Below are 14201 nucleotides of genomic sequence, written 5' to 3'. Positions count from 1 at the left end.
AGGTGATTCTAAGAGGCAGCCCGGGCTTAGCTCCTGGTTTCTGCACATGTAGCTCCCTCTGCCCAGATACCCTACCCAAACTAGAGACTAAGGCCCGGGGAAGAACCCCTCTGTCCAGTCCCCAGGGTCAGCTGTTCCCTCCCTGGTCCAACTGCACGCAACAGCCCTCTTCCATGATGGCAGGTGTCAACGGTGGACAGTGACATCTACTTCCAGTCAGTCTCCCTCGTGAACCCCAGCAGTCTTTGAGAGCAAGTGGACATTCTGCATTCCTATGACACTGCTTTCCGAGTGCACCTTATGCTTCAAAAACCCACTTCTGGGTGCCTATCGCTGTATTCCTGAGATCCAGAACACGCTTCTCAACTGCAGTCCTCCAATTGGCAAAATAAGACCACCACCATTCACGCGACCCACACAGGCCACTGACACAAAGGGCGATTCACCCCTTCTCTGGGCCCCTGTGGTAGCTACATAGTCTGGTATGCATTTGAGGATTAAGAATGTAAGGGAGGAGGAAAAAAAAAGAATATAAGGGTGGAGTCTAGCCTGTCAATCAGGATGTAGCAAATGAGGGCTCTGTGTGGGCAAGGCCTTCCCCTGAGGATTCTGGGAACTCCTGTAGTTTTCCTCCTGGGAGGCGGGAGACATTCTCTCTCTGCCCACTCCCTGAGACGCTCTACTACCAAGACACACAGCACTACACTGATACATCCTGTGCCCAGGCACCTGGAGGAGGCATGTGGAGACCCCGGCCAGCACTGAGACGTTTCTACCGCCACTGGGTCCACAAGACTTTGCACCCACATGGCCTGTGATCTTCCTGCATTCAGCATCATTGCATGAGTCATGAGTCGGAAGAGGACTTTATAGATTGATATCGGACATATGGGCTAATATTGGACTTATGGACTGGATCAGGACTGGGCTGTTTTCTCAATATTCAACTGCTCTTGTATATAAACCTCTTTCTGGATGTGTTTCTCTAGTCTACCCAGACTGACACAACCCTGGCCACGGCCCCAGGGCTCTCCAAGTGAAGCTACTTCTCATGTCCAGTCTCTGTGACTCTGCACACAGACCTCCCTGCAGGGACGGTGCAACCATAAGAACGGAGTTTTCATCAATTGAGAAGGGGGAATCTGGACTTTAGTCCTTTGAAATTGTTTGTCTTCTCTCATTTTATTCCATTTCGTTCCCCCTCGGGCCTCCCCTCATACCTCCCCTCATACCCATGCATACAAATAGTCCAGCCTCAGATCTAGTGCTTCCTTGCATCTAGTGTCTGAGTGTGCCATCTTGTCCCAAGCAATTACAGCTGACAGAGGTAAAGATTGCCCTGAAACAACCCAGTGAATAGCTTGTGTTTCCACTGTCACATGTGCGCATTGTTACTGTGGTCACTGAGGCTCCGTCTGTGTCCTCCGTTGTCACACCTGTGCACGGTGTTACTCGGGGTCCCTGAGCCCTGCCTCCCTCATGGTATAGAGCGGAATTGTCCCCGAGTTCTTGCTAGGCGTCATCCATCTGGTGTCTGTTTGGACGTCCTGTGACCTGACGCACACGGCCCAGTCCTGTGCCATGCTGACCACTGTTCCCCGGCGGGAACCCAGTGCTGCAGCCAGCGTGTCAGTCCATCTCGCCGACTCCTTGAGAGGGACACACACCCAAGCCCCTTGCCATCAAGTCAATGCCCACTCACAGACAATAAACACAGGCTCTATGGACAGTCACTGGATGAGGTGGCTAAGGAATGTGTGGGTGAGTGGGTTAGACCCGCCCTGGGGGCGTCATCTTGCAGCCAAGCAAGAAGCCTCCCAAGAGAACCAGAACACCTGTGAGGAACCCGGCACCACGGAGAGCGGCAGGGCAGAGGGTGAACTCCAACAGGGAACCCAGGGAGGGAGGAGGAGAGTTGTCACATGGTGGGCGCAGCCAGCGACCAGTGTCAGTGTCCAAAAAAAGGCTATCCTTCTGTCTTGATGAAATGGCTTTGCTGAATTCATTAGGGAAAGGAGTGGGAATTTGAAAGTGTGTTTCTTTTTCTTTTTGATTCTTCAGCTACACGCTGCATGCACTGCTTCAGACATCGTATCCGCTAAAAGCGCATGAACAGGGCGGAACTCTCGGAGAGCCGTCACGTACAAGGACGCACAAGATCTGAGGCTTGGCTATTTGTGTGCAGAGGAGGGGGGTTGAGCAGAGAAATGGAAATAAAAATGAGACCAAGCAATCCAAAAGGATTAAAGTCCAGATTCCCCATCTCAGTTGATAAAATAGCCAATCTTATGGTTGCTCGGACCAAAAGCCACACAGTCACCTTTGACGGCCTTGTTTCCCTTGCACGTCACATCCAATCCCTCAGAAAGACTGCTGCTTACTAGCCTTTAAAATACATCCAGAGTCAGACCCCCCTTCTCACCCCTTCTGCTGCTCCTCCCCCGCTAGTCCAAGCCACAAGACACCCCCACGGGACCCTTGAGCCGTCTCCTGGGCCACTGCTCATGCTGCCCTCGCCTCCCAGTCTTCTCAACGCAGCAAGTGGAGGAACCGTCACAGGAGAGCAGCGAGCAAAGGCTCCTCTGATAGGCTCCCTTGGCTTTGACTTGGAGTCCTGACAGTGACTGGCCTTGCGTGACCTCATTTCCTACTAGGCTCCTCTTCCGTCCAACTACCTGGCTTCTTTGCAGTTCTTCAACACTCCTGGCACAAACACAGTGCCAGCTGTACCCCTGCCTGAAAAGCCTTCCCCCACATATCTACTTGGCTAACTCACTCCCCAAACTCACCCTTCAGATCTTGGTTTAAATTGCACCATCGTGATAGAGCCACTGTGACCATCTGCTCGATATTTCAAGGAGCCCTGGTGATGCTGTCGGGTAAATGAGGGGTTGCCAACCTCAAGGTCAGTGACTCAAACCTACCAGTCACGCCTCAGGAGAAAGATGAGGCTCTCTCTCCTGCAGAGATGTATAGCCTTGGAAACCCTTACAAGGCCCGAGTGGACTTGATGACCGACCGTGGTTTTCCCGGCTCTCAGGAGCTCACCCTGCCTCCCCGCGCTTCCTTACCCTGCTCCACCTCGCTCTGATCCCAACTACATGCCGGGCTCCAGCATACCTTATCAGAGACTTGCTGTGTTTGTGGTCCACGGTGTGTCTCCACCCGGTTGGAATGTAAGCTCCAAGAGTGGTGATCTTGTTTGGCCCCTAGCATCTTTAGCAGCACCTGGTGAGCACTTCAGTATTAGTTGAGTCAAATCAAGTTTCTCTTTTCTAGAAAGGCCTAGGAAGAAGTCTATTCCTGTGAGGTTCCCTCCCTAGCCACCGTGTCTCCCTACCTGCTGAATAACATGTGGCATTTCTTTATCAGAAGGACATCAAGTCACAGAGAGACTGAAGCACTGGAAGGGTGGGGCTCGGGGAATGGCATGTGGACGAGACATACAGACTGAGTGTACCCAAACTGGGAAGACAAGATCCGTATCAGTCGGTTTCTACTTTTGGAGAGGAATCAACATGCGTGACCCAAAGTGAAATATGTTGCGTAAGAGAAAGGAGCGCCCATCACAATGAAGCTCACTGACAGCGTTCTCCAAGCAGCCCTTGTTTGGGGCCTGGCCTCCCCATTGCACCTCGGATTCAGGACACACGTGGGAGCTATCAGAGACAGGCAGGTGGCCAGGTATTAATCACTTTCACATTCACAGCACCTGAGAGGCGGGCCTCCCAGCATGCTTGCTGACCCAATTCAAATGGGCATACATTTTCTTTCACAACAGCTTGGGAGAGGGGTTCATGCTCCAGATTACAAATCCAATACACAGATAGGATCCTACTGAATCCAGGCTGAAGTCTAAATGTTTACTGTATACTGAAGAGTATTTTATATTCATGGAAGGGGCATACTGAGTTGTTGTTGTTTTTCTTTTGGGGGTTGTTTTTTTTTTTTTAAGCAACCAGCAAAATGGTGGCGAGGAAATCATTAACTTCATATTCACAGATGAGTGAGCCAAGCTCAGCAATGGTGTTCAGAGATGGGGAATTACAGCCAAGGACACAAATAATTTGAGGGAGGGGGCTGCTGTCAGGAGACAATTTCCTTAAGCCACTTAATACTGTAAACAGCTGAGGAGGCCAACAAAGGCCAACCTTTACACTCGGCTACCATCGCGTGCCCGGTCCAACACGGGTCAACCTCATTTGAAGTTAAGCTGCCATGGTTACACTGGTGCCTCCTGGAGCTCTGACACTTTCCCTGCAATCCTGGTGGTGACATCCAACCCAGGCACAGACTCCTAGTTCACAAGGCGCCTGACTAAAGGCGGCACTGTCGGGTAGGTGTGGGACGACCAGCTGCAAGGCTGGTGGCTCAAACCCCCCAGCAGCTCTTGGGAGAAAGAGGCGGTGGTCCACTGCTGTATATATTCACAGCCTCAGAAACCCTACGCAGGGGTGCTTGTAGTCTGTACTGACTCAAAGGCAGCAAGCTTGTTTTTGGAGGGGCTTGTTTTTCATTGACAAAGACCTTCCTGCTTTTCAAGAAGGCGCCCTGGCGGTACAGTGGGTTACAGGCTGGGCTGCTAACTGCAAGGTGACGTTCAAACCACCTCAGGAGAGAGATGAAGTGTTCTCCTCCCAGCAAGACTTACAGCTTCAGAAACTCACACAGGCAGTTCTACTCCGTCTTGCAGGGTTGCTATGAGTTGGAATCAACTCAGTGGCAGTGAGTTATTTTTTAAAAATTGAGCAGTGTGCTAATACGGTAAAGAAAGCTGATGGTGCCTGGCTATTAGAAGATATAGTGTCTGGGGGCTTAAAGGCTTGAAGTTAAACAAGCGGCCATCAAGCAGGGAAGCAACCACTCCCACATGGAAGATGCACACCAGCCTGTGTGAGCATGAGGCATCATCCCTGATCATCAGCTATCAGGCATCAAAGAGCCAGGAAAAAAATTACATCAATATGAGGGGGAGTGCAGAGTGGAGACCAAAAGCCCATCTGTAGACAATCGGACATCCCCTTACAGAAGGGTCACAAGGAAAAGACGAGCCAGTCAGTGTGCAGTATAGCACCAAGGAAACATACACCTTTCTTCTCTTCTTTAATGCCTCCTCCATGCACCACCCCCCCAACTCCACCACTATCATGACCCCAGTCTTACCTTACAAATCTGGCTAGACCAGAGCATGTACACTGGTTCAGAGAAGAGCTCTCGACACATAGAATCCAGAACAGATAAACCCCTCAGGACCAATCATGAGAGAGCCAATACCATGAGGATGGGGGCAAGGTGGTGGGAGAAGGGAGAGAAAGGGGAAATCAACCGCAATGATCAACGTACAACCCCCCCATGCCCCCACCCAGGGCGAAGAACAGAAACATGGGTGAAAAGATAGCAGAAAGTGTAAAATATGAAAATAAAAATAACTTAAAAGTTATCAACGGTTCAGGAGGGTCGGGGGAAGAGGAGCTGATACCAAGGGCTCAAGTAGAAAGAAAATGTTTTGGAAATGATGGTGGCAACATTATATACAAATGTCCCTGATACAATTGATGTATGGATTGAAGCTGTAAGAGCCTCCAATAAAAGGGATGCATCAAAATAAAATAAAAAATGGAACAGTGAATAGCTCCTCTGGACCTTACCATTTAATCCTCAGGTGCAGGGCAAACAGATCCCACACAGGCTCCCAGGGCAGGGCCTGCACTTGTCGCGCCTGGCTCAGTACAGGCTCTGGGTTAGCTCGTACGATGATCTCAGCTCCCTCTAGACTTGGGCCAGCCCCAGCTCCTCTGGGGCCCGGAACCCTGGCACATGGCTCTGTGGCCCTGGAGCTCAGTGCTGCCATGGCAGGCTTACCTGTCTCCTCCACTGGTCAGACAAGTCAGGGAGGTGCCTGCAGGTACCAGCCACGTGACCAAGGACCTGGGCGGTGCCCCACCCCAGCGGGGAAGTCAGCGGTACAGGTCTCCTGGATACACCCTCATCAAACAGGGTCAGGCAGGAGGGTGGATTGTATTTGTGATCACTGTGGAACGTGATCACCGCCTCCTCAAACAACAACAACAAACAAGAACCAAACCAGCTGTCAGAGAGTGAATTCTGACTCACAGTGACCCAAAAGGACAGAGAAGAGCTGCTCCCTGCATGGTAGGCTGTAAATCTTTATGGGAGGACAGAGGGCAAATTATGTCCAAACTGATGTGCAGATTCTATTTTGAAACACTTTGAACCCATAACAAGAGGATTTTGTTCAGCTTGACAAAAATGAACACCGTTCCTAAAGGTCCTGTCTGTAAGTGAACTTATACCTTCTGCCCCACATGGATTTGGTATTGAGTGACTTTCCAGGTTCAAACCCACCAGTCATTCTCCCCCTTGCCCTGCCTCCCCCTTTCACCCTGCTGGACGCCAGCTATCTTTAATTTATGGCTCCAGGGCACAAGACCAAGCCTTCACATGGTGGACGAAAAGCACAATGGTGAAATTCTACCCAGCAAGGGAGACAGGCCCAAGACTGGTGAACCAGTCCTGAGCTCCTGGGGCTACTTTCTGTGGAAAAGCAGGCTCCAGATGGAACCCGTGCAGAGGGCGATGGCGCAGCCGCTGCGTATCTCCAAGTACAGAAAACAAGGCTGCCTCGCTGTTTATTTGTCTAGCCCTGCCTCCCTGCTTCCCTCCGTACAGACTCTTTCCTAGCAAACTGTTTTTCTGTGATTTTATAAGCTTTCTCTGGAATAAAGAGATTGCTCTTCACATGGCTCCCTCTGGCTATCTAGTCCTAACCAGAGATGAAGCCAACATTTCTCATCCTCTGACTCGGGCAGTCCTTGCCTTTTGTAATATCCCCCCGCCCGAGAGATAAGCCCTAAGCTTTTCAACCACAGGACTTGCTGCCATCCAGATTCAGCTGCACCAAATCCTGTACTAGAGATTAGGTTTGTCTTTGAAAATAAAACTGCATATGCTGCGAAACTGATAATGAAATCTCTTCTGTGTGTAATGCCCGCTCCAGCTCCCCAACATCAGCATTCTAAAAAGAGGGAGGCTAAGAAGGGAGAAGCTAAAATGATACCATTTAAAGAAAAGTGCACTGAGATCACAGGATTATGAAGCTGGTCAGTGACAGGCGTGTGTGTACAGCCTCACCAGGGGCCAATGAGCTGCTGGGGAACAAAGAGCTTAAAGGACGCGTGGGAGGTCAAACAAATTCAGAGAGCGTCCGCATCTACTGGACAACAGTCTTCGGCCGTCACACTATTAACTAAACGGGGCTGTTTCGCTGAGACTCCATTAGCAGAAGGGAAAAACCAAAAATCAGAATTCTGGTCTTCCCTTGTTGCTGAAGGGGACACACAGCTCTCTTTCTTCACTTGTGCAGAAGGCACACAACACACACTGACACCACTAGCAAATTCAAGCTCAAGTGTTCAGTGCTAAGTCCGTGTCGTCAGGAAACTGCCAGTCTGCCACATGGAAGAGCTTCCCCCTGCATTCTGTAGCTGGTTCCTGTGCAGCTCAGATGTCTATTTGGAGGCCAGTTGTGTCTCTGAACGTGACAGGCAGTGAAGACTGGCTGCCTGGCAGACGGGCATGGTCCTGTGGCCCACGGCAACTCAGAGAACGGGACTTGCATGAGTGAGATCTCGCTGGGCCTACTGCACCCTCTGGTTTTCATTCCAGAAGTCGCTATGTGAGGAAAGGGATGCCATGTGACAACAAAGTCACACTATCTGGAAAGTATGTTATAAAAATAACAAATAAATAATTTGCTGGGGGGTGGGGGCAGGAAACACATCACAAGTACAGTCAATTGGCTAGCAGAACGCTGTCCGATGAGAACCTTTTTCAGTGACGGAAATGTTCTCCGTCTCACTGGCCAATATGGTCTCCAGTAGCTCCTAGACACTTGAATTATGGCTAATATGACTAAGGAAGTGAACTATGAATGTATACCATTTTAATTAACGTACCGTACATGTAATCGCCACATCAGACTCTCGGCTAGAGCTTGACTGTATCGGACAGGGCAGGTCTAGGATATGCCACAAGTTGACTGACTACAGATGTCTTTTCTGGATAGAAAAAGGTTCATGAGGTCAAGTTCCCTTCCTTCCCCCCCCCCCCCCACCACCAAGGGACTTACAGGGGCGTGGTGGGTGGATGCCTAATTAACTCTCACTGCCCTTTCTACTCAGGTTCTAGCGCATCTAAACATGGACAGGTCACAAGATGTTAGAACCTGTGAAACGGAAATTTGGTGGAATTGTTTTTCTTCTTACTTTAAACAAAGACAAGGCGCAACAAGTGGTTTGATTGTTTTTGGAGATAAACTTGGGAGAGTCCAATACCTACAACACAGCTTGTTTAAATTGCTTACAAGTCACAGTAAGCCCTTTGATGCAATGATGCTCTGAGACTTTAAAGGAGGGGGGGGGGTGAAAACCCTATAAAGAGAATCCCCAAGTGCCCAGAGTAAGAGAGACCCCGTCCAATAAACAGCAAGTGCGCTGTTAAGAGAGAAGCAAAACTGAACTACTCCAAAGTCGCCAACATGCTCAAGAAGCTTCCCATGCCTAGGTCACGGGGTTGGTCTCACCTGTGTTCCCAGAGGCCTCCCACGCTAGCCTTCTGAGGAACGTCGGCTTCAGGCAGCGCTAACAGTGCCGGCTTGCTGCATACTGCGCTCTACGCAGCCGACCACGTCACCTAGGGACACCGGTGCACGCCAACCCACAGCAGAAGCCAGCTCGATTGAGTCTTACCTAGTGTTCTTCCCAAAGCTCCTAGACTACGTCTAATGCTCTTGAATCTGCTCAAATAACATGGGATGATCATGACTTCAATGAACGTGGTTTTGCAAATCCCAAACAATAGGTGATCACTCCAGTTCTAGGTTTTTTGTTCTCAGTGGTGGCGGCCAATAAACTGGGTGGCTTAAGAGACTAGGGAGACCAGAGTAAAACCCAAGTAGACCGCAACACAGAATCCAATTGCCTTTCCTAACGGATCATTTCCACAGCAGGGCCCTTGACAAAAGCAGTCATCATGTTTCCGGACACGTGGCCGGAGGGACGGCACAAACAATGAATGAGCTGCCACCATCCGGGCACAGTCACCAGGATCAGGCGGCAAGGATGTGTTTTACCTGGCTCCAGCCATTTCCAACCATTTGCATAAACTTACCGCAATATGAAAAAGGCAGCCAGCATCCATAATCCATGTAACACAGTCCAACTTCCATATGCAGTCCCAAATTAAAGGCTCCAAAACCCAGAGCCACCAGTACTTAGCTAAGAAGTGGAAGATTTGGAGCAAGTCCTGCAAAAAAGACGGCGAATGGACAGCAGGCCCAAAATACGCCAACAGCGAGACAGCCCCTCAGAAGCTACTCCAACTCTCGGCTGCCTCTGAAAGTTCAAATTGCCAAGGAAGCCACAATGTTCAAGGTGAAGGTGCGGACATCTCAGGGTACCGCCATCTGGTAGGGTCATGGAGATAGCTCAAGAACACCACTCCTGCCCCCATGGTAAGGTAGGAGACAGCCACATGCTTGACGTGTGCTGAGGGACAGATGCATTGCGTGGCCGCTAAGGGCAGCAAAAGAATCAAGACGTGCATTTTAGTTCAGCGCAAAGGACACCACACCAAACATCAGACCTGTTCAAATGCACGCAGACTGGCTCACCTGGACAGGTGAGCACCTTGGCAGGGAAGGGCAGGCTAATGTCCCCAGGAACTTTCAGCCTGCACAGCGGCAGGCATTTCCCTCATCTCCTCTCCACACACTGGACAGACAAGACCGCCTACCTAACTCCTGCGCCTTCCGATTGGCGCAAGCCAGGCATTACACCAGAATGCAAATCAATGAATAAAGTCAGGGCAGGGACTGCGGCTCTCATTTCTTTTATAAACAAACAACTTGCAAATTTCAGTGCTAAAGCAAAAGATGCTGTTAGATGCCATCAAGTCAATTCCGACTCAGAGCGACTCTAGGGGACACAGCAGAACCTCCGCATAGGGTTTCCTAGGTGATCATCTTGATGTGAACCAGGTGATCACATCGCCAACCATTCAGTTAACCTTCGCACAACCAGGACTCTGTTACTAAACACTGGGGGCACTAATCCACTTCCAAGGAGTCAATTCTATCTCATAGTGACCCTACAAGACAGGGTAGAACTATCCCTGAGAATTTCTGAGATGTTCTTTCCGGGAGGAGAAAGCCCCATCTTTCTCCCAAGGAGCAGCTAGTGATTTTGAACTGCTGACCCGGTGGTTAGCAGCCCACACATAACCACTACGCCCCCAGGCTTCTTTAGGGACATGAGTGACGAACAATAAAATGGTGACAGTTGGGCGGCTAACTCACTGGTATCACTAAAACACTGCTCTCAGACAGACTGCCCAATTTCTACATATATTCCTATTTGCTTCCCAGCACAATTTTCCTAAGCAATGTTCTTAATTTTGGCCAGGTAAGAGATTTCAAGCTGAAAACGCTTAAACTTGAAGGAAGCTCATTTTCTTCAAACTTCCTGAAATTAGAGTTGAGTCTTCTACCTTTTCCCAAACGTTGTCATCAAGAGGCGTGTGCAGGAAGTCCTGAAATTGCCAAAACTAGACTGTCACTGAGAAGGACTGACTTGGTGGCTGCGGCAACGAACTTTTTAATTTTTTTTTAATGAACTTAAAGACAGCAAGTACTGGAAAGATGGCACAAGACTGAGCTCTCTTTCCTCTTTCTCTTGTACTTTGGGTCGCTACGACTTGGAGCTGACCCATCAAACCCACAAGCAGCACCTTGGAAAAATGACCCTAGAGGAGGCTTTTGGCTCCAATCATGAGTTACTGTCTCGAACCCCACAGGGGCAGTTCCACTCAGTCTTATAGGATCACCATGATTCAGCATCAACTCCATGGCCATGAGTGTTCCCTCCACCAAAGTGGGGACTGAGAGGCAGGAAAGGTAAAAGCGGGGCTTCCTTTCAGTGCCAACACCTGTTCTTCCCCATGCTCCTTGAAACCGGTCACTAAGTGACACTGCAGTTCTACGCTGTTTGCATCCCTTTGGAATGCCGCCCTAGTCCTAAGATTACAGATAGAAAGATACAAAGGAGCTCATTACCCAACTATTCAAACTATGACGATTGCAATGTCATAATTAATCCCTTCCAACCTTCCTGGAAGAGTACTTTAATGAGGACAACTACCAACTAATCCCTGATACATATTTTTTTTGGGGGGGTCATTAAAATCCCCTTGAATTTCAGCCTGAAAAAGTGCATTCGATATCATTTGCTCTAAGGCCACACTTTACCTTTCTGAACGTGGATGATGTCCGGGAAGTTGGCCAGATGCCCCTGATAGAGCGCTAACAGGTCCATGATCGGGTCCAGGTCCTGCCTGGGCTGGTCAGCGAAGAGCTCGCCGATGGCGTCGTAGGCATCTCCGGTGAAGGCGATGGCCTGATTCAGGCCGGCTGAGAAGGCCTGCTGGTCTAGCTCGAAAGCCTGGCTGAGGCCACGGAAGGACTGGCCCACCTTCTGATACTCCTTCTTGAAGCCGGTCACCTGCTTGCGCGCAAACTCGTTGGTCGTATGGTTGAGTTGCAGCGCGCTGTCATCCATCTTCTTGGTGAAGCTCTTGAATCCGTCGATCTTGCTCTCCACCTCCTGTAGGTCAAGGGCGGCGGCGGGCGGCGTGCTCAGGGTCAAGAAGAAGTTGGCGCCCACCATCTCGTCCTTCTCGGCCTTCCTCTTGCCCTGTTTCCAGGCCTTCTCGTCGGTGCTGCTGGGGCACGTGAGGAAGTGCTGGAAGACGTCGCACTGCGCCAGCACCGGGTGGCTGGCCATGTGATTCATCCACCAGATCAGGCCCTTCCTGCGCTTGGAGATGAAGTCCTCCTCGAAGCGGCCCGTGGCCTGCTTCTCCGGCAGGTGGGGCACCGAGATGACCGGAAACTTTTCGGCAAGGCGCGCGTACAGCCAGTCAAAATGCTTGTAGCGCCGGTGCACCGGCACCTGTGTGTGGGTGGGCACCAGCTTGTAGGAGATATAGCTCTTCATGCCTTTGAACTTGGTCTGCTTGGTGGGGTCGTCGATGGTGCACTGGAAGGGGTAGGGGTTTTCCTGCCACTCGGGGCCGTAGGGCCCCAGAACCACGCACAGCTTGTCGCCGTCCTTGACGAAGCCCGACGCCTCGCCCAGCACGAACGCCTCCCCGCCCGACTTGACGAAGGTGGAGAAGCGGTTCAGGTTGCGGCTCACGGTGGCCGAGCTCTTGGCCGCCGACGGGTGGTGGTGCTGCAGGTGGTGCGGCGGCGCAGAGCTGCCGCGGGAGCCCAGCGACAGGTCGGAGCGCGTGGACAGGCGGTAGCGGCCCGCCGCGCCGACCCCAGAGGACGAGCCGTCGAGGTCCGGGTACGCGCCGCTGCCCAGCACGCCCGGCTCGTCGGCCACCGTGGAGCTGTCGTCCCACTCGTCGTCCCAGTCGTCGTCGCTGCCTTGGCTGGCCTGGTAGCCGCCACCGCCATAGAGCTGCTGGGGCGACGGCTGCAGAGCGCCCCCGCCGTACGGGAAGCCCGCGCCCGGGGGCTGGAAGGTGCTCGGCGGCGCCGTCTGCGGCTGGAGCAGCGGCTGGAACGCGTCGGGCGGCGGCTTGAAGGAGGCGGGCGGCACGGCGGGCAGGGGCTCGAAGCCGCCGGGCGGCACGTTGGCGTAGCGGGCAGGGACGCCCGGGCCGCCGTCGCCCGCCGGACTGGGCTCCGGAGCACGGATCACCTGAACGTACGAGGCCGGGAAGAGGCCGCGGTCGCCGCGGCTGTTGACGCCCTCGAGCCAGCCCTCGATGTCCTGCTCGCTGCACAGGCTCAGCACCTCGTGTTCCCGCAGCGAGATCTCGCCCGGGTTCTCCGACCTGAAGTCGTACAGCGCCCGAGCGCGCAGCGCCATGGTCCCGGCGCGCCGGCCGGCCGGCGGGCGGCCCGCCGACTCCCACCGCCCAGAGCCCGGGGCCCGCCCGAGGGGCCCGCGGTGGTGCCGCGCCCCGGCGCGCAGACGGGAGCCCGGAAAGCAGCGCCCAGGCTAGGGCTCCGCGGGTCGCGCCCTCCGCGCAGCTCCGCTCGATGATGCGAGTGCCGCGCTGGGCCGCCACCGCGGCCGGGGGCGGGGCCCGCGGCCTCCCACGTCCTCAGATGCGCTAATCCGCGGCGGAGAGCCCAGAGTCGCGCGCCAGGCCAGAGCAAGCGATAGCCGAGTCGGCCGCGGCGCCCGCCGCCGGGCCTGGAGCCGCGGCCTCTCCTGCCCCCTTGTGGCGGGTCCCGCGCAGCGAGGCACCGCGGTTGGAGCGCTGTGAGGGGGAAAGAGGTTTCTATTCAGACAGGGGTGAAGTGTGGAGAATACTTGAAGGCTGGAAAACGCTTCCTGGAAAGTAAGTCACCGGTAATTGCATCTTTCTTAGTAAAATTTCCCTCTCAGAACACGCAGTGACTGCTTTTAGGATGACAACTCACGCATCTAATAAGAGTATTAGACATTTTACAGCGAATATTGGCAATTGCACCTGGAAGATGGATCGGGGCGGGCCTGTGCCGGGAGACTGCACCGCAATGGGCATTTCCCTTCCCCGCTATCCACGGGAGGGCTCGGGGCTGCACTGTGCTCCCCCAAATAGGAAGCTTGGAGCGTCGTACAGGGAGATACGAGCTGGGTAGTCTACAAAACAATACGTGTCCAGAGAGGCAACAGTTTGCATGTCTCCCTTCACATCCCCGGACAAAGCTTTCCATGCAGCGCAGTCAGAGAACTCAGGCTTCCTACCTGGGCACTGGGGTTCGAATCTGCCTGATGATACTAACTAGCTGTGGGACCATAAGGAACTTGCTTAACTGGACCTCCCTCCGAGGGTGATTGTGGGGGTCAGAGGAGTTACATCCAGGTGAGGAAATTGAAGCACCTCATCTGTGGAAAACACTATACAGGCAAGGATAGTTTGTGTTCTTGCTGTTACTGTTATTTTGGAAAGCCACAGTGCTGTCCTTCGTAAAGAGAATTAAAACAAACGAACAGCAACATAAACAGTTGGCATCAGTTAGGTGAGACTCCCGCGACCCATGTGGCTTACAATAGAACTGTGCTAAGATAGGGTGTTTCATGGCTGATTTGGGGGAGGGCTTTATATTTCTAGGCTTTTCTCCT

General features: G+C 52.5%; 1 protein-coding gene across 1 annotated transcript in view; it reads right to left on the bottom strand.

Moving 5' to 3' along the window:
* The window catches only part of SNX18 (sorting nexin 18), a 31341-nt gene extending 18178 nt beyond the window's left edge, over window positions 1-13163 (bottom strand). Inside the window, exon 1 of the mRNA XM_075541036.1 lies at window positions 11324-13163. Within this exon, the coding sequence (XP_075397151.1) occupies window positions 11324-12956 (1633 nt within the window). The 5' untranslated portion in view covers window positions 12957-13163. The remainder of the gene's footprint in view (window positions 1-11323) is intronic.
* Between the last annotated feature and the right edge of the window lie 1038 nt (window positions 13164-14201).

Source organism: Tenrec ecaudatus, chromosome 2 (genome assembly GCF_050624435.1).
Source record: "Tenrec ecaudatus isolate mTenEca1 chromosome 2, mTenEca1.hap1, whole genome shotgun sequence".
Lineage (NCBI taxonomy): Eukaryota > Metazoa > Chordata > Mammalia > Afrosoricida > Tenrecidae > Tenrec > Tenrec ecaudatus.
This window is presented reverse-complemented; position numbering and strand designations above follow the sequence as displayed.